This window comes from Diceros bicornis, chromosome X (assembly GCF_020826845.1).
Source record: "Diceros bicornis minor isolate mBicDic1 chromosome X, mDicBic1.mat.cur, whole genome shotgun sequence".
Classification (NCBI taxonomy): Eukaryota; Metazoa; Chordata; class Mammalia; order Perissodactyla; family Rhinocerotidae; genus Diceros; species Diceros bicornis.
The window spans coordinates 99899305-99919661 of NC_080781.1; the positions used below are offsets into that span (position 1 = coordinate 99899305).

The 20357-nt window shown below is 36.4% G+C and overlaps 1 protein-coding gene across 1 annotated transcript in view; it reads right to left on the reverse strand.

The window, feature by feature from the left end:
* NUP62CL (nucleoporin 62 C-terminal like) overlaps nt 1–20357 on the reverse strand; it is a 96272-nt gene that overhangs the window by 16178 nt on the left and 59737 nt on the right. Inside the window, exon 9 of the mRNA XM_058536458.1 lies at nt 5126–5192. Coding sequence (XP_058392441.1) covers nt 5126–5192 — 67 coding nt within the window. The remainder of the gene's footprint in view (nt 1–5125; nt 5193–20357) is intronic.

Consider the following 20357-nt stretch of genomic DNA (forward strand, 5'->3'; position numbering starts at 1 on the left):
CCGTGGCTTAGCAGTTAGGTGAACGCACTCCGCTGTTGGCAGCCCTGGTTCGTATCCTGGGAGCGAACCGACGCACTGCTTCTCTGGCTATGCTGAGGCTGAGTCCCACATACAGCAACTAGAAGGATGTTCAGCTATGACATACAACTATCTACTGGACCTTTGGGGGAAAAAAATAAATAAAATTAAAAAAAAAAAGAAAAAGAACTTGTTGAATGTGTTAAAGATGAATTGATGAAAAATTTATCCCCTTTATAAAAAAAAAAAAAAGAAAAGCTGATTTTTTAAGTTAAATACATGATCCTATTAGCACAATAGCTACTATGTTTTACAAAGGAAAAAAAATTTGTTCTGATAATAAAGATATTAAATAAAAATTATTTCCCAGAAACTTTTTAAAATACAGATTTCGACTTTAAAATCATTAAGAAAACAATACAGTTAGAGATTTCTCTTTAGTGAAAAAAAATTATATTATTTTTATTGTTAAAATGACATATGTATTAGTTTTTCTATAACTATTATTTGGATATGAATAAATGGACTCATTGAGAAATTAACCTTAAAACTTCTCAGTCCACAGACCATTTCAGCAGATATAATCCCATTAAACACAAAAAAGCAAAATAAACCAACAACAACAATAAAAACCTCTCTTAGACAGCATAATTAAACCCTGCCATTCTCCATTATTTGATCATGTCATTTCCTGATATGAAAAGGAAAGCTTCCTTGGGTGGGAACAGCAAAAAGGAGCCGACAGTATCAAGAATTACCAGGCTTTTTCCCATTCTTCATCATGGCCTCCCTTGTCTCAGTTGAGAACCTATACGAGATGTTATTGCCTCTCCAGCTCAACTGAATTTTTAGCAGAAAAGTAACTCCCAGTAATCATTACTCTCCGTTGTCTTACTCCTTGTACCCTGTGTTGACTGCGAACTTTACCCAGACACCTAGAACTTATATCCCACTCAAAGTACTACCATTATCATACTTCGAAAACCATTGTCCTCTACTGTTAGGTACATGATTAACATTTGTTTTTATATCCAGTGATGCTTCTATTAGAACTGTTTTAAGAGCATACCAGTAGAAAGAATACGGTTCCGGTAATTAGGAAATTTGGATTCTGGTCCTAGCTCCACCAACAATTAGCTGCGTGTTCTTAGGGACATAATTTAACCTCTCTGGGCCACAGTTTCTTCATTTATATAAAGTAGGTCCTTTGCAGCGCTAACAATCTCAATTTTATTAGTAGGAAAACACTGGCTCAGAGCCTTGAGATTTCATTTATGACAAAGAGGATCCGAGCCAAGAGAAAAAAATCACTATAATCTTTCTCTACAATCCTAATTACATATCGACACCCCCTCAACTCCACCCAAGAAGCATTGCCCATTGTAGGAAAACATGCAACAGACAGGAAAACAACTGAGTCAAACTCTGTATAATATCATTTTTCAATGTTTTCCAGCCACTGACATTCTCCCACATCTCAGCTGTTCTTACAACTAGGTAAATGGTTTCAATGACAATCTACCTGGAACCACCTTCTCTAGACCCAATGTAATAGCTACCTGTTGAACCAAATGACTCTTCTTGTCTTTCTCCCTCTCTCTCTCTTATTCACAGTAAACTCTGATAACTAGTTCTGCCGCTATCATTTACTGACCACCAACCAGGGGCCAGGCAGTGCTCAAGGAAAGTTCAACATTGCTTCTTTTAATCCTTACAAAAACCCTAAAGGGTAAATATTAACCCTCATTTTTAAAATGAGGATACAGACTCAAAGAGATTAAGTAACAAGGTCACAAAACTATTAAGTGGTTATGCCTTAATTTGAACACATACCTATCTGACTCAGAAACCTCTCCCCATCAGGTGATCAATACTAAAGCAATATAGAATTTAACCTCGCTCTGATGATTCAAAATACAGTTTATAAAGGGATAGGACATTTCTTTCTCTAGCACAGCAGAGAAAGAAGTAAAGATGGATGATGATATAGGTATGTCTGAAAGGGAAAGAAGCTCATGGTTGATGACCTCTATTAATGCAGAGAATGAGGAATCTAGAATGCCAAATAAGAAAATGTATATTATTTTCATACCACATCTTTAAAAACAGTAACTCTGATTGGCTAACTAGCCCCCATTTGTCTCAGTTATTGAGGTCTCATTATTTTCCATTTTTAGGCAAAAGTCTATAAAAATTACTTCCCCCAATTTTTATTTTACATCTATAGAAAAGTTGAGAGAATACTAAAAATCTCAAACTTGTATACCCTTTACCTAGATTAACCCACTGTTGCCATTTCACCACAAATTGCTCCATCGCTTTCTCCTCACAAATGGTTGAATCACTTGAAAGAAAACTACAGACACCACACTTCTCTAAATAATGCAGCATACAGCTTCTAAGAATAAAAATATTTTCCTACATAACCACAATAACACACATAGGAAAATAAAAAATTCATTAATATAATTTAATATGTAGTCCATATTTAATTTCCCCAATTGTCCAAAATAATGTCTTCTTGGTTTTGATCTGGTATCCAGTCAAAGTTAACACAGTAACTTGACTGTTATGTTACTTTTTTTTTTTTTTGTGAGGAAGATCAGCCCTGACCTAACATCCGTGCTAATCCTCCTCTTTTTGCTGAGGAAGACCGGCTCTGAGCTAACATCTATTGCCAATCCTCCTCCTTTTTTTTCCCCCAAAGCCCCAGTAGATAGTTGTAAGTCGTAGTTGCACATCCTTCTAGTTGCTGTATGTGGGACGCAGCCTCAGCATGGCTGGAGAAGCAGTGCGTCGGTGCGCACCCAGATCCGAACCCGGGCCGCCAGTAGCGGAGCGTGCGCACTTAACCACTAAGCCACCGGGCCGGCCCCGTTATGTTACTTTTAATCTAAGACAATCCCTTTAATTTTTTTTGTTTTGAACTTGTTTGTTTCCCATGACTGACTTTTTGAAGAGTCCAAGCCAATTATCTTTCAGAACGTCTCACACATAGAATGTCTCATTATTTTCTTATGATTAGATTCAGGTTAAATATTTTTGATAAGAATACTATGTATGTGAGATTGTGTATTTCTTATCATGTCAGACCAAGAGGCACATGGTGTCAAGTTATCCCACTACTGGTGATATTAAATTTGATCACTTGATTAAAGTTGTACTTGTCAGACAGCTCTGTGGTAAAGGCACATTTTATTCTTTATAATTTTTAAGTAATCTGTGGAGTGATACTTTTGAGATCATATAAATATCCTGTTCCCTAACAGTGTTAAACTCAGTGGTTTTAGCATTCATTGATGACCCTTGCCTGAATCAATCATTATGCTGGGGCTAGAAAATGGTGACTTTCTCATTAAATTATACAATTAAAAAGGATGAAATTTATGGTATGTAAATTATACCTCAATAAAACTTTTTTTTTTCCAAAAAATAACTCAGTAACTTGCAAGCTTTATTTGGTCCATTGCCTGCTGGCATATTTTTTCTACTGAGAACTGACAGTTGAAACATTTTATAAATAGAGCAGGGTATCCAAGATCAGGGTAAGCTTAATAAAAGTGTTCTGCTGACAACTTTTTAATGGTGGTTCTCTAATTCTATCATTCCTTCTACAATTATTAGCTGACATGCTTCTATAAAGACTTTTCCCTTCACCTCCCCTTTCTCTCTTTTTTTTAGAGTATCACTGTGGACTCATGGGTTTTTTCCCCCCTCAATGTATCATAATCCATTACTGTCATTATTCTTTCTAATGTTCAAACCACCCTAATTTAGCAAGTAGAAGCCTATTCAAGCACAATCTTGTGTCCTGATATAACCTCATTAATCTTTGAACAATCTTTGTTTTGTGGCATAAAAAGTCCCAAACTCACCCTGTACTTTCCCTGCCTGAGATCTGAGATCAGATATTTCCCCAAGAAGCCTTGGTTCCTTTTTTGTGTGTGTGTGAGGAAGACTAGCCCTGAGCTAACATCCAATGCCAATCCTCCCCTTTTTGCCAAGGAAGACTGGCCCTGGGCTAACATCTGCGTCCATCTTCCTCTGCTTTACAGGGGACGCCGCCACAGCATGGCTTGACGAGCAGCGGGTTGGTGGGCACCCGGGATCCGAACCTGTGAACTCCGGGCTGCCAAAGCGGAGCGCACACACCCAACCACCGCACGACCGGGCCAGCCTCTTGGTTCCTTTTAATGGGAATGGTATTTAGAAACCAAAATCTAGGTGCTGGATGTGCTCATTGCTGCTGGGGTATCTGTCATTGCTTCTTGGCCCTTTCCATGTACAGAACAAGGGGATAGGAATTCATATTGATATTTGCAATTCAAATTTATAATACAAATATAGAAGAAAGAAAGGAAAAATACATTTCCTTTATCTCTCAATGAAAATCTTTATCTTTCAATGAAAAATATATTTTCTTTATCTTTCAGTGAAAATATATTTCCTTTGTCTTTCAATAAAAATGAAATGCATAGATTTTCTATGCATTTGCTTTATCCTACTGTATATAAAATGGTACCAATATTAGTATACCATACATATTATATTATAATTCTGAAACTAACAGTAAAGTTATTAAGAAAGTTTAAGATTTCTTTGCAGTTCTTTTTATCCTTTATATTACATCCTCGTGAGGATGCACCATCAAAATCACTATGTTAGAAAGTTATCTGAACTGCACGATTATGTAATAAATTAGTTACATAGGTTTTTTTGGCTTTAGTTCATATTCAATTTTAGTATTTGTCTTTCTTCCCATTATTTTTGGTTTAATTTTAATTTTTGAGTATTTAAACTGTTATGTGGCCCAAAAGTCAAAACTGTATAAAAAGGTATACTCAGAAAAGTCCTGCTTCTATCCCTATCTCCTCCACTCCATTCCTATATACCCCCTATTTTCATTAGTTTCTAGTTTATCCTCCCTGTTTCATGTTATAAAAATAAGCAATTATAGTTCTTCAGAACTAATGTAGACATACCATGAGTTAAGCGACACTCCTACAACAGAGCTCTTATTTGAGTGTTGTCATGGTGCACAAAACCTGACTTGTATCACATTTTCTACTTGCAATACAGATAGCTTGGTGTACAAATAAACTCCCACCTGAATTCTGATTAATCCACTGTAGAGAGTCCACACGAGCATTCAGAATTTTGCAGATCTGCTGGAGCTAAAAACATACACAAGATCTTTATATCTTGATTATTCTGATATAGTAAATAAAAAATTGAAATTAGGAAGTGACTTTTTATTTCTTCTGGTAATAAATGGACTGAGACGGTACTAAATAGTAACAACTTTTTTTTGCTATTTTATATTTGTAATATTCATTACGTCCATATACTAGTTCAATCTAATGATTTTGTAACTGTCAAGAATTTGATTCCTACAATTCAGTAATAAACTGACTACCATAGCACAAAAATAAGTAAAGAACATTAAGAGACATTTCACAAGACCAGAAATTCATACAAAAAATTTTAAATATTATTTTTTGTCAACCAAATAAGCAATCTTTTTTATTGAGGTATAATTGACATACAACACTATATTAGTTTCAGGTATACAACATAATGATTCAATATTTGTATATATTACAAAATGATCACCACAATAAATCTAGTTAACATCCATCAACACATATAGTTACAAAAAAATTTTTTTTCTGAGTGACGTCAGCATCATGGCGGAGTGAGCTTTCCCGTGAACTCTTCCCCCGATAAGATACAACAAAAGGAACAGTCACAGACCAACAACGGAATCCCAGACAGTGAAAAGCAAGATCGGAAAGATCCACACTGCCGCACATCTGAGAGTGGAACATGCTGGGCCCCCGAGGAAGCGGGGAGAGGTAAGGAGAACTCCTCTCCCTCCCCATCAGATCAGCAATCCTGGTCCACGTGGCTCCCAGAGAGGGGGGAGGGGCGGCCCTCTGCAGGGAAACTGTAGCTCTTCGGGCTTTCTCAACCAGTGGGAAACTCCCACACAGAGGACTCAGAAAAGCCACAGGGCTACCATCAACATCTGAGCACCCCAGAGAGCAGAAAATGAGGGGCAAACGAGAATCCCCCCATGCCAGGGACCCAGAGGGCAAAAGAGAGAGCCCCCGCCTCCCCACAAACTGGACCCTGCAGCTCAGCCGACCAGGCCAGACCAAGCGATCCGCGGCAGACCAGACCAAGCGATCCGACCTGCGGATCACAGCGGAAAAACCGTGGCAGAGCGCAGGGGGCTTAGATTACACAGCCCTTTACCAGCACACAGTGGCGGTGGGTGGAAATTGCAACCAGCGATTTCCAGGATGAGGAAAAACAAAGCCAACACAGGAACCACAATGCAAGGATACATGAAATCACCAGACCAGAAGGAAAATGACAAGCACCCAGAAACCAACCCTGAAGACACAGAAATCCATAACCTAAACGACAGAGATTTCAAAATAGCTATCATAAAAACACTCAATGAAATACGAGACAACACAGACAAACAATTCAATGAGATTAGGAGTTTCTTCACAAAAGAGATTGAAATCATAAAGAAAAACCAATCAGTGCTGATGGAGATGAAGAACACAATGGAGGAGATAAAGGAGAATCTGGAATCTTTAAAGTACAGAGCTGACAATATGGAGGAAATAATTAGCATTTTAGAGGATAGGAATACAGATATGCTCCAGATGGAAGAGGAGAGAGAACTAAGACTAAAAAGAAATGAAGAAAGTCTCTGAGAAATATGTGACTCTATTAGGAAATATAAGATAAGAATTATAGGTATTCCTGAGGGAGAGGAGAGGGAAAGAGGAACAGAGAGCCTATTCAAGGAAATAATAGCTGAGAATTTCCCAAATCTGGGGAAGCAGCAGGAAATATCAGTAAGTGAAGCCAACAGGTCACCTAAATAGGTCAACAGGCAAAGGCCCACACCACGACACCTAGTGGTAAGGCTACCCAGTCAATGACAAAGAAACAATATTAAGGGCAGCTAGACAAACCAAAAAATAACGTACAAAGGAACTCTCATCAGGCTCTCAGCAGATTTCTCAACAGAAACTTTAGAGTATAGGAGAAACTGGAATGATATATTCAAAATACTGAAAGACAAAAACTTTCAGCCAAGAATACTCTATCCAGCAAAAATATCCTTCAAATATGATGGAGAAATAGTAACTCTCCCAGATAAACAAAAGCTAAGGGAGTTCATGGCCATGAGACCCCCACTACAAGAAATACTCAAGAAGGCCCTCAGGCCTGAAAAAAGAAGAGAAAGGAAATACAAAGCTTGGAGCAAGGAGAAAAATAGATAGATAAACTCAGAAAAACAGTGGATCTTTACCGCAATAGGTTAGCAACCACTGAAATACTAAAATCAAAGATCAAAGGAAGGAATTCACCAAAAATAAATTTAACCTCATCACTGTAAACACACAGCCACAACACAAGATAGAATAAGGTATAACAAGAACGACTTAGAAGGGGAAGAGGAAAGTGGTTGAATTGACTTAGTATAAGGAAATAGGAGGCCATCAGATAATGGACTATCTCATACACAAGATTTTTTACACAAACCTCAAGGTAAGCACTAAACAAATAATCCAAACAAAATCATATATGATAAACAAAGAGAAAACTAGAAGAGTCATAAGACAGAACAACCAAACTGAATTGGCAGTCTGAAACAAATGGGACAAGAAACAAAGGAAACGCAAAAGAACCAGAAAATAAGTGACAAAACAGCAACATTAAGCCCTCATATATCAATAATTACCCTAAATGTAAATGGATTGAATTCTCCAATCAAAAGATACAGAACGGCAGGATGGATTAAAAAGCAAGACCCAACAATATGCTGCCTCTGGGAAACACATCTCAGCACTAAAGACAAGCACAGGCTCAGAGTAAAAGGATGGAAGACAATACTCCAAGCTAATGGCAAACTAAAGAAAGCAGGTGTTGCCATACTCATATCTGACAAAATAGACGTCAAGATAAAACAAGTTAAGAAAGACAAAGAAGAGAAATATATAATGATAAAAGGGAGACTCCACCAAGAAGACATATCACTTATAAATATATATGCACCCAACATAGGAGCACCAATGTACATAAAGCAACTATTAACAAACCTAAAAGGAGACATTAACAACAACACAATAATAGTAGGGGATCTTAACACCCCACTTACATCAAGGGATAGATCATCCAGACAAAAAGTCAATAAAGAAATAGTAGACTTAAATGCAAAACTGGACGAGATGGACCTAGTAGACATATACAGAGCACTCCATCTAAAAACAGCTGACTACACATTCTTCTCAAGCATGCATGGAACATTCTCAAGGATAGACCATATGTTGGGAAACAAAGCAAGCCTCAATAAATTTAAGAAGATTGAAATCATAACAAGCATCTTTTCAGACCATAATGCTATGAAACTGGAAACGAACCATGAAAAAAAAACTGGGAAAGTGACAAAAATGTGGAGATTAAACAACATGCCACTGAACAATCAATGGATCATTGATGAAATTAAAGGAGAAATCAAAAAATATCTGGAAACAAACAGAAGTGAAAATATGCCATACCAAACCATATGGGATGCAGCAAAAGCAGTCCTGAGAGGGAAACTCATAGTGATACAAGCCCACCTTAACAAACAAGAAAAAGCGCAAATAAGCAACCTTAAATTACACCTAACAGAACTAGAAAAAGAAGAACAAACAAAGCCCAAAGTCAGCAGAAGGAGAGAAATAATAAAAATCAGAGCAGAAATAAATGAAATTGAGACCAAAAAAACAGTAGAAAGGATTAATGAAACAAAGAGTTGGTTCTTTGAGAAGATAAACAAAATCGACAAACCCTTAGCCAGGCTTACTAAGAAAAAAAGAGAAAAGCTAAAGTAAATAAAATTAGAAATGAAAGAGGAGAAATTACAATGGATACCATGGAGATACAGAGGATTATAAGAGAATACTATGAGAAACTATATGCCAACAAATTGGACAATCTAGAAGAAATGGATAAATTCTTTTTTTTTTTTTTTTGATTTTTATTGATATTTTAATGGTTTCTAACATTGTGAAATTTTGGGTTGTACATTTTTGTTTGTCCATCACCCCATATATGACTCCCTTCACCCCTTGTGCCCACCCCCCACCCCCACTTCCCGGGTAACCACAGTCCAGTTTTCTCTGTCCATGTGTTGGTTTATATTCCACATATGAGTGAGATCATACAGTGTTTGTCTTTCTCTTTCTGGCTTATTTCACTTAACATAATACGCTCCAGGCCCATCCATGTTGTTGCAAATGGGACGATTTTGTCTTTTTTTATGGCTGAGTAGTATTCCATTGTATATATATACCACATTTTCTTAATCCAATCGTCAGTCGAGGGACACTTAGGTTGCTTCCACTTCTTGGCTATGGTGAATAATGCTGCAATGAACATAGGGGTGCATAAGCCTCTTTGGATTGTTGATTTCAGGTGCGTTGGATAGATTCCCAGTAGTGGGATGGCTGGATCATAGGGCATCTCTATTTTTAATTCTTTGAGGAATCTCCATACCGTTTTCCATAGAGGCTGCACCAATTTGCATTCCCACCAGCTGTGTATGAGGGTTCCTGTTTCTCCACATCCTCTCCAACATTTGTTGTTTTTTGTCTTGGTGATTATAGCCATTTTAACGGGCGTGAGGTGGTATCTTAGTGTTGTTTTGATTTGCATTTCCCTGATGATTAGTGATGTTGAGCATCTTTTCATGTGCCTATTGGCCATCTGTATATCTTCCTTGGAGAAGTGTCTGTTCATTTCCTCTGCCCATTTTTTGATCGGGTTGTTTGTTTTTTTGTTGTTCAATTGTGTGAGTTCTTTATATATTATGGAGATCAACCCCTTGTCAGATGTATGTTTTGCAAATATTCTCTCCCAGCTGGTTGGTTGTTTGTTCATCTTGATTCTGATTTCATTTGTCTTATAAAAGCTCTTTAGTCTGATAAAGTCCCACTTGTTTATTTTTTCTTTGGTTTCCCTAGTCTGGGTAGGCATGTCATCCGAAAAGATTCCTTTAAACCCAATGTCAAATAGTGTGTTGCCTATATTTTCTTCTATGAGTTTTATAGTTTCAGGTCTCACCTTCAGGTCTTTGATCCATTTTGAGTTAATTTTTGTGAATGGCGATAGCACATGGTCCACTTTCATTCTTTTGCATGTGGATGTCCAGTTTTCCCAACACCATTTATTGAAGAGACTTTCCTTTCTCCATTGCATGTCCTTAGCACCTTTGTCGAAAATTAGCTGTCCGTATATGTGTGGTTTTATTTCTGGGCTTTCAATTCTGTTCCATTGATCTGTGTGTCTGTTTTTGTACCAGTACCATGCTGTTTTGATTACTATTGCTTTGTAGTATGTTTTGAAGTCAGGAATTGTGATGCCTCCTGCTTTGTTCTTTTTCTTTAGGATTTCTTTAGCTATTCGGGGTCTTTTGTTGCCCCATATAAATTTTAGTATTCTTTTTTCTATTTCTGTGAAGAATGTCATTGGGATTCTGATTGGGATTGCATTGAATCTGTAGATTGCTTTAGGTAATATAGACATTTTAACTATGTTTATTCTTCCAATCCACGTGCATGGGATATCTTTCCATTTCTTTATGTCATCGTCGATTTCCCTCAATAATGTCTTGTAGTTCTCATTGTATAGGTCCTTCACCTCCTTGGTAAGATTTATTCCTAGGTATTTTATTCTTTTTGATGCAATTGTAAATGGTATTATCTTTTTGAGCTCTCTTTCTGTTAGTTCATTATTAGCATATAGAAATGCAACTGATTTTTGTAGATTGATTTTGTACCCTGCAACTTTGCTGTAGTTGTTGATTGTTTCTAACAGTTTTCCAACAGATTCTTTAGGGTTTTCTATATATACCATCATGTCATCTGCAAATAGTGAGAGTTTCACTTCTTCGTTACCTATTTGGATTCCTTTTATTCCTTTTTCTTGCCTAATTGCTCTGGCCAAAACCTCCAGTACTATGTTGAACAGGAGTGGTGAGAGTGGGCAGCCCTGCCTCGTTCCTGTTCTCAGAGGAATGGCTTTCAGTCTTTCCCCGTTGAGTATGATGTTAGCTGTGGGTTTGTCATATATGGCCTTTATTATGTTGAGGTACTTTCCTTCTATTCCCATTTTATTGAGAGTTTTTATCATAAATGGATGTTGTATCTTGTCAAATGCCTTCTCTGCGTCTATTGAGATGATCATGTGGTTTTTATTCTTTGTTTTGTTGATGTGATGTATCACGTTGATTGATTTGCGGATGTTGAACCATCCCTGCGTCTCTGGTATAAATCCCACTTGATCATGGTGTATGATCTTTTTAATATATTGTTGTATTCGGTTTGCCAATATTTTGTTGAGGATTTTTGCATCAATGTTCATCAGCGATATTGGCCTGTAATTTTCTTTCTTTGTATTGTCTTTGTCTGGTTTCGGTATCAGGGTGATGTTGGCCTCATAGAATGATTCAGGAAGTGTTCCATCTTCCTCTATTTTTTGGAATAGTTTGAGGAGGATGGGTATTAAATCTTCTTTGAATGTTTGGTAAAATTCACTGGAGAAGCCATCTGGTCCTGGACTTTTATTTTTTGGGAGGTTTTTGATTACTATTTCAATCTCTTTACTTGTGATTGGTCTATTCAGATTCTCCATTTCTTCTTGGTTCAATTTTGGGAGGTTGTATAAGTCTAAGAATTTATCCATTTCTTCTAGATTGTCCAATTTGTTGGCATATAATTTCTCATAGTATTCTCTTATAATCCTCTGTATTTCCATGGTATCCGTTGTAATTTCTCCTCTTTCATTTCTAATTTTATTTACTTGAGCCTTTTCTCTTTTTTTCTTAGTTAGCCTGGCTAAGGGTTTGTCTATTTTGTTTATCTTCTCGAAGAACCAACTCTTTGTTTCATTAATCCTTTCTACTGTTTTTTTGGTCTCAATATCATTTATTTCTGCTCTGATTTTTATTATTTCTCTCCTTCTGCTGGCTTTGGGCTTTGTTTGTTCTTCTTTTTCTAGTTCTGTTAGGTGTAATTTAAGGTTGCCTATTAGGGCTTTTTCTTGTTTGTTAAGGTGGGCTTGTATCGCTATGAGTTTCCCTCTCAGGACCGCTTTTGCTGCGTCCCATATGGTTTGATATGGCATGTTATCATTTTTCAGAGGAGCCACAGGGCTACCATCAACATCTGAGCAACCCAGAGAGCGGATAAAGAGGGGCAAACGAGAAGCCTCCCACGTCAGGGACCCAGAGGGCAAAAGAGAGAGCTCCCCCCTCCCCGCAACCCGGAGTCTGCAGCTCGACCAGATCTAGCGGTCCGAGGCAGACCTGAATAAACTGGACTGGACCCGTGGATCGCAGTGGGGAAAAGAAACAAAACAAAACAAAACAAAACTGCGGATCGCAGCAGAAAAACTGGGGCAGAGCGCAGGGGGCTTAGACTACACAGCCCTTTACCACCAGACAGTGGCGGCAGGTGGAAATTGCAACCAGAGACTTCCAGGATGAGGAAAATCAAAACCAACACAGGAACCACAATGCAAAAATATATGAAATCACCAGACCAGAAACAAAATGACAAGCACCCAGAAATCAACCCCGAAGACACAGAAATCCATAAACTAAATGACAGAGATTTCAAAATAGCTATCATAAAAACACTCAACGAAATACGAGACAACACAGACAAACAATTAAATGAGATTAGGAGTTTCTTCACAAAAGAGATTGAAATCATAAAGAAAAACCTATCAGGGCTGATGGAGATGAAGAACACAATGGAGGAGATAAAGGAGAATCTGGAATCTTTAAAGAACAGAGCTGACAATATGGAGGAAAGAATTAGTACTTTAGAGGATAGGAATACAGATATACTCCAGATGGAAGAAGAGAGAGAACTAAGACTAAAAAGAAATGAAGAAAGACTCCGAGAAATATCGGACTCTATTAGAAAATGTAACATAAGAATTATAGGTATTCCTGAGGGAGAGGAGAGGGAAAGAGGAACAGAGAGCCTATTCAAGGAAATAATAGCTGAAAATTTCCCAAATCTGGGGAAGGAGCAGGAAATACCAGTAAGCGAAGCCAACAGGACTCCTATATATATTAACAGACAAAGGCCTTCACCACGACACCTAGTGGTAAGGCTAGCCAGGGTCAACGACAAAGAAACAATATTAAGGGCAGCTAGACAAAAACAAAAAATAACGTACAAAGGAACTCCCATCAGGCTCTCAGCGGATTTCTCAACAGAAACTTTTCAGGCTAGAAGAGACTGGAATGATATATTCAAAATACTAAAAGACAAAAACTTTCAGCCAAGAATACTCTATCCAGCAAAAATATCCTTCAAATATGATGGAGAAATAGTAACTCTCCCAGATAAACAAAAGCTAAGGGAGTTCATGGCCACGAGACCGCCACTACAAGAAATACTCAAGAAGGCCCTCAGGCCTGAAAACAAGAAGAGAAAGGGAACACAAAGCTTGGAGTAAGGAGAAAAGTAGGTAGACAAAATAAGAGAAATAGTAGATCTTTACCGGAATAGGTTAGCAACCACTTAAATACTAAACTCAAAGATCAAAGGAAGAAATTCACCAAAAATAAATTTAACCTCATCACTGTAAACACACAGCCACAACACAAGATAGAATAAGGTATAACAAGAGCAACTTAGAAGGGGAAGAGGAAAGTGACTGAATTGACTTAGTATAAGGAAATAGGAGGCGATCAGATAATGGACTATCTCATACAGAAGATTTTTCGCCCAAACCTCAAGGTAACCACTAAACAAATAATCAAAGTAAAACCACATATGATAAACAAAGAGAAAACTAGAAGAGTCATAAGACAGAACAACCAAACTGAATTGGCAGTCCAAAACAAATGGGACAAGAAACAAAGGAAATGCAAAAGAACCAGAAAATAAGTGACAAAACAGCAACATTCAACCCTCATATTTCAATAATTACCCTAAATGTAAATGGATTGAACTCTCCAATCAAAAGATACAGAGTGGCAGGATGGATTAAAAAGCAAGACCCAACAATATGCTGCCTTCAGGAAACACATCTTAGCACTAAAGACAAGCACAGGCTGAGAGTGAAAGGATGGAAGACAATACTCCAAGCTAATGGCAAACAAAAGAAAGCAGGTGTTGCCATACTCATATCAGACAAAGTAGACTTCAAGATAAAACAGGTTAAGAAAGACAAAGAAGGGAAATATATAATGATAAAAGGGACACTCCATCAAGAAGACATATCACTTATAAATATATATGCACCCAACATAGGAGCACCAATGTACATAAAACAACTATTAACAAACCTAAAAGGAGAAATCAACAACAACACAATAATAGTAGGGGATCTTAACACCCCACTTACAGCAATGGATAGATCATCCAGACAAAAAGTTAATAAAGAAATATTAGACTTAAATGAAAAACTGGACGAGATGGACCTAGTAGACATATACAGAGCACTCCACCCAAAAACAGCTGACTACACATTCTTCTCAAGCGCGCATGGAACATTCTCTAGGATAGACCATATGTTGGGAAACAAAGCAAGCCTCAATAAATTTAAGAAGATTGAAATCATAACAAGCATCTTTTCAGACCATAAGGCTATGAAACTGGAAATGAACCAGGAAAAAAAAACTGGGAAAGTGACAAAAATGTGGAGATTAAACAACATGCTACTGAACAACCAATGGATCATTGATGAAATTAAAGGAGAAATCAAAAACTATCTGGAAACAAACGAAAATGATAATATGCCATATCAAACCATATGGATAAATTCTTAGACTCACACAACCTCCCAAAACTGAACCAAGAAGAAATGGAGAATCTGAATAGATCAATCACAAGTAAAGAGATTGAAATAGTAATCAAAAACCTCCCAAAAAATAAAAGTCCAGGACCAGATGGCTTCTCCAGTGAATTTTACCAAACATTCAAAGAAAGTTTAATATCCATCCTTCTCAAACTATTCCAAAAAATAGAGGAAGATGGAACACTTCCTAAATCATTCTACGAGGCCAACATCACCCTCATATCAAAGCCAGACAAAGACAATACAAAGAAAGAAAATTACAGGCCAATATCGCTGATGAACATTGATGCAAAAATCCTCAACAAAATATTGGCAAACCGAATACAGCAATACGTTAAAAAGATCATACTCCATGATCAAGTGGGATTTATACCAGAGACGCAGGGATGGTTCAACATCCGCAAATCAATCAACGTGATACATCACATCAACAAAACAAAGAATAAAAACCACATGGTCATCTCAATAGATGCTGAGAAGGCATTTGACAAGATACAACATCCATTTATGATAAAAACTCTCAACAAAATGGGAATAGAAGGAAAGTACCTCAACATAATAAAGGCTAACTATCACAAACCCACAGCCAACATCATACTCAACGGGGAAAGACTGAAAGCCATTCCTCTGAGAACAGGAACGAGGCAGGGCTGCCCACTCTCACCACTCCTGTTCAACATAGTACTGGAGGTTTTGGCCAGAGCAATTAGGCAAGAAAAAGAAATAAAAGGAATCCAAATAGGTAACGAAGAAGTGAAACTCTCACTATTTGCAGATGACATGATGGTATATATAGAAAACCCTAAAGAATCCATTGGAAAACTATTAGAAATAATCAACAACTACAGCAAAGTTGCAGGGTACAAAATCAATCTACAAAAATCAGTTGCATTTCTGTATGCTAATAATGAACTAACAGAAAGAGAGCTCAAAAAGATGATAACATTTACAATTGCATCAAAAAGAATAAAATACCTAGGAATAAATCTTACCAAGGAGGTGAATGACCTATACAATGAGAACTACAAGACATTATTGAAAGAAATCGATGATGACATAAAGAAATGGAAAGATATCCCATGCACGTGGATTGGAAGAATAAACATAGTTAAAATGTCTATATTACCTAAAGCAATCTACAGATTCAATGCAATCCCAATCAGAATCCCAATGACATTCTTCACAGAAATAGAAAAAAGAATACTAAAATTTATATGGGGGCAACCAAAGACCCCCAATAGCTAAAGAAATCCTAAGAAAAAAGAACAAAGCAGGAGGCATCACAATCCCTGACTTCAAAACATACTACAAAGCAACAGTAATCAAAACAGCATGGTACTGGTACAAAAACAGACACACAGATCAATGGAACAGAATTGAAAGCCCAGAAATAAAACCACACATATACGGACAGCTAATTTTCGACAAAGGTGCTAAGACGATACAATGGAGAAAGGAAAGTCTCTTCAACAAATGGTGTTGGGAAAACTGGACAGCCACATGCAAAAGAATGAAAATGGACCATCTGTTATCACCATTCACAAAAATTAACTCAAAATGGATCAAAGACCTGAAGGTGAGACCTGAAACTATAAAACTCATAGAAGAAAATATAGGCAACACACTCTTTGACATTGGTCATAAAGGAATCTTTTCAGATGACATGCCTACCCAGACTAGGGAAACCAAAGAAAAAATAAACAAGTGGGACTTTATCAGATTAAAGAGCTTCTATAAGACAAACGAAACCAGAATCAAGATGAACAGACAACCCACCAGCTGGGAGAGAATATTTGCAAAACATACATCTGACAAAGGGTTGATCTCCATAATATATAAAGAACTCACACAACTGAACAACAAAAAAAAACAAACAACCCAGTCAAAAAATGGGCAGAGGAAATGAACAGACATTTCTCCAAAGAAGATATACAGATGGCCAACAGGCACATGTAAAGATGTTCAACATCACTAATCATCAGGGAAATGCAAATCAAAACAACACTAAGATATCACCTCACGCCTGTTAGAATGGCTATAATAACCAAGACAAAAAACAACAAATGTTGGAGAGGATGTGAAGAAACAGGAACCCTCATACACAGCTGGTGGGAATGCAAACTGGTGCAGCCTCTATGGAAAAAGGTATGGAGATTCCTCAAAGAATTAAAAATAGAGATGCCCTATGATCCAGCCATCCCACTACTGGGAATCTATCCAATGAACCTGAAATCAACAATCCAAAGAGGCTTATGCACCCCTATGTTCATTGCAGCATTATTCACCATAGCCAAGAAGTGGAAGCAACCTAAGCGTCCCTCGACTGACGATTGGATTAAGAAAATGTGGTATATATATACAACGGAATACTACTCAGCCATAAAAAAAGACAAAATCGTCCCATTTGCAACAACATGGATGGGCCTGGAGGGTATTATGTTAAGTGAAGTAAGCCAGAAGGAGAAAGACAAACACTGTATGATCTCACTCATATGTGGAATATAAACCAACACATGGACAGAGAAAACTATATTGTGGTTACCAGGGGCAATGGGGGTGGGGGGTGGGCACAAGGGGTGAAGGGAGTCATATATATGGTGATGGACAAACAAAAATGTACAACCCAAAATTTCACAATGTTAAAAACTATTAAAACATCAATAAAAAAAAATTTTTTTCTTGTGATGAGAACTTTTAAGATCTACTCTCTCAGCAATTTTCAAATATGCAATACAGTATTATTAACTATAGTCGTCATGCTGTACATTGCATCCCCATGATTACTTATTTTATAACTAGAAGTTTGTACCTTTTGACCCCCTTCACCTATTTCACCCACTGCCCATCCCCTACTTCTGGCAACCACCAATCTGTTCTCTGTATTTACAAGCTTGTTTTTTGTTTGTTTTTGTTATTAAATTCCATATATAAGTGAGAGCATATGATATTTTTCTTTCTCTGTCTGACTTATTTCACTTAGCATAATGCCCTAAACATCCATTCTTGTCACAAATGGCAAGATTTCCAAATCAGCAATTTTTAATAAATGGTAATACTCAGTTGTCAAATGTATTGGAATATAGGTACATTTATATACAACCTACAATAATATAAATTAATCCAACTCTTCAAAATGTAAATTTATATAATATATATCAAAAGTCTTAAAATATTCATATTTTTTAACTCAGTATATTCTACTTCTAGGAAGCTATCCAGAGGAAATAATCAAATCTAAACATAACTGATCATTATAGGGCAATTTTATAATGGCAAAAAACTGGAAACAATAATATCTCCACCAATAAAAAAATGATTAAATGTTTTATTTATAAAGTCACCTCTAACGAAATATTATAGCATCATTAAAACCATGTTTTCAAAGAATGGTTAAAATTTGGGGAAAACATCATGAAAGAATATTAAATGAAGACAGAATACAAAACTTTATATAGGTATGTTTCCAATGCTGTTTAAAACAAAAGAAGTATTTTTACTGGCACAGCAAAAAGACTTAAACAAAATACACTAATATATTAGCAGAGTACTGGTAATATAGGTGATTTAATTTTCTTTACAGATTTCCGTATTTTCCAAGCTTAATACATTGAATAAATATATGTATTAACTTTGTAATAAAAATATTAAACATTTAAATAATTTTAGAACAGTTTTGATGAATATTTTAGCAAACTCCAGGATAATATTGAAAATAGGAGGAAATGAAAATGTTACCACACTTAAAAGGACAGTATGTAATGAAAACAGCAAATTTAGTGTATTCAATATGACATATAAAAATGTAGCTTGTAGCAGGAACAATGAATTTTTGTAAGAAAAGGTGACTGAATATCATATACCATAACATGGACTTGCTTAATAGAACCTTTAGATATTAAGTAGTCTCTTCTATTTACCCTCAAAAAAGGTAAAAATAAACAGGAAAATCCCATCATCATGAATACTGTTGAACACAGTTGCTGTTTTTCTACCCTGGTGAATGGCCCACAGTAACAAACCTTTGTCTATCTGGTTACAATAAATTATCTACAATATTATTGTTCAGTAAATGTTTTCTCTGCTTCCTGTCCAACGATTTATGCTATCTGAGAAAAGACAAGAATTGTTGCTGATCTCTTGCTTCTTTTGTCCTGCTATCAAGCAGCAATTATCCTTTAATTCATTCATCTTAAACATCTCAATCACCCTTGCCAGGAAAAACAAAAACAAAGGACTCAAACCATTTACTCCCCACTACTAAAATAAAACAATTCAGGGCTAAGTAGAGAAAAAATATAAGGATAGGATTACAGTCTCCTTTTACTTACTCTGTTCGGAACACATCTCTTATACTAATTCAACACAGAGAGACTAGACATCAGCTCTACTTCATGTTTAAATGTGCGTGAATTTATCATGCATCAAAATTCTATACAGGAAAACAATTTTGAATTTTGGAGTCACATGGTGATCTAATAGTTCGTTAAAAAGAAAACCTATATTCTGTCAGCTCTGGATCATCTGTGTGAACACAGGGATATGGTAGCATGGATAATCCCAGACTAATTTATGTTTATCTTTGTTCAACTTTAGATTCACCCAAAGTAGAGAATGGCATAATTTTTATAGCTGGAGGGGACTTCAAGATCATTTAGTCCACTCTTGACAATTTGCAAAAGAAGGAGCCAAGACCCAGAGAGATTAAGTGACTTAAATAAAATTCTAACGCTTTCTCAACTATACCATGCCGGTTCCTTATAATTAAAAAAAGCTAGTAATATGTATGTAGGTAAAAAACTATCTTTATATAATTGGATAAAGGGCTTACTAAAGAAAAATCACCACTTATATATATATATATATATATATCATTCATCCTCAACTACCCAGATCCTGGCCCCACACCTAATTATAATCAACTGATAGGAAGTACAATGGGAGCTCCCACAATGGGAGATTCCTCTTACCATTACTGCCATGGAGTGAGAATAGGGAAAAGGAGGACTCCATTTAGCTGCTAAGACAATAAGGAAAGGTAGAGGAAATAAGCTCTTTAATTAGAGTATAGATAAAGAAAAAAAAAAAAACCAATCCTTTCTTACCGCCAAATTAATTCAAAACATCTCAACTCTCTAATTGGAGCCCTGGCTGTATTTTCCCATGCTTATAATACATTTATGTTATGAGTTAAGCAGGATCCTATGAGGCAGGTGGAAACCTAATAACCATATTTAACAAAATTTCTATGGAAAAATATATTTTAAGTCTCAAATAGTTGACATCAAACTTTTAAGATAGAACATATTCATAAATTAAGGATTGCCTGAATATACCTAACAGAATCAAACATATATACTCGCAATTATATGACTATGTAGATAAATAAGTAAAAGGAAGAATGAACTAGCTAATGAGTAAGCGAACAGAAAAATTAGTACAGGGACATATTT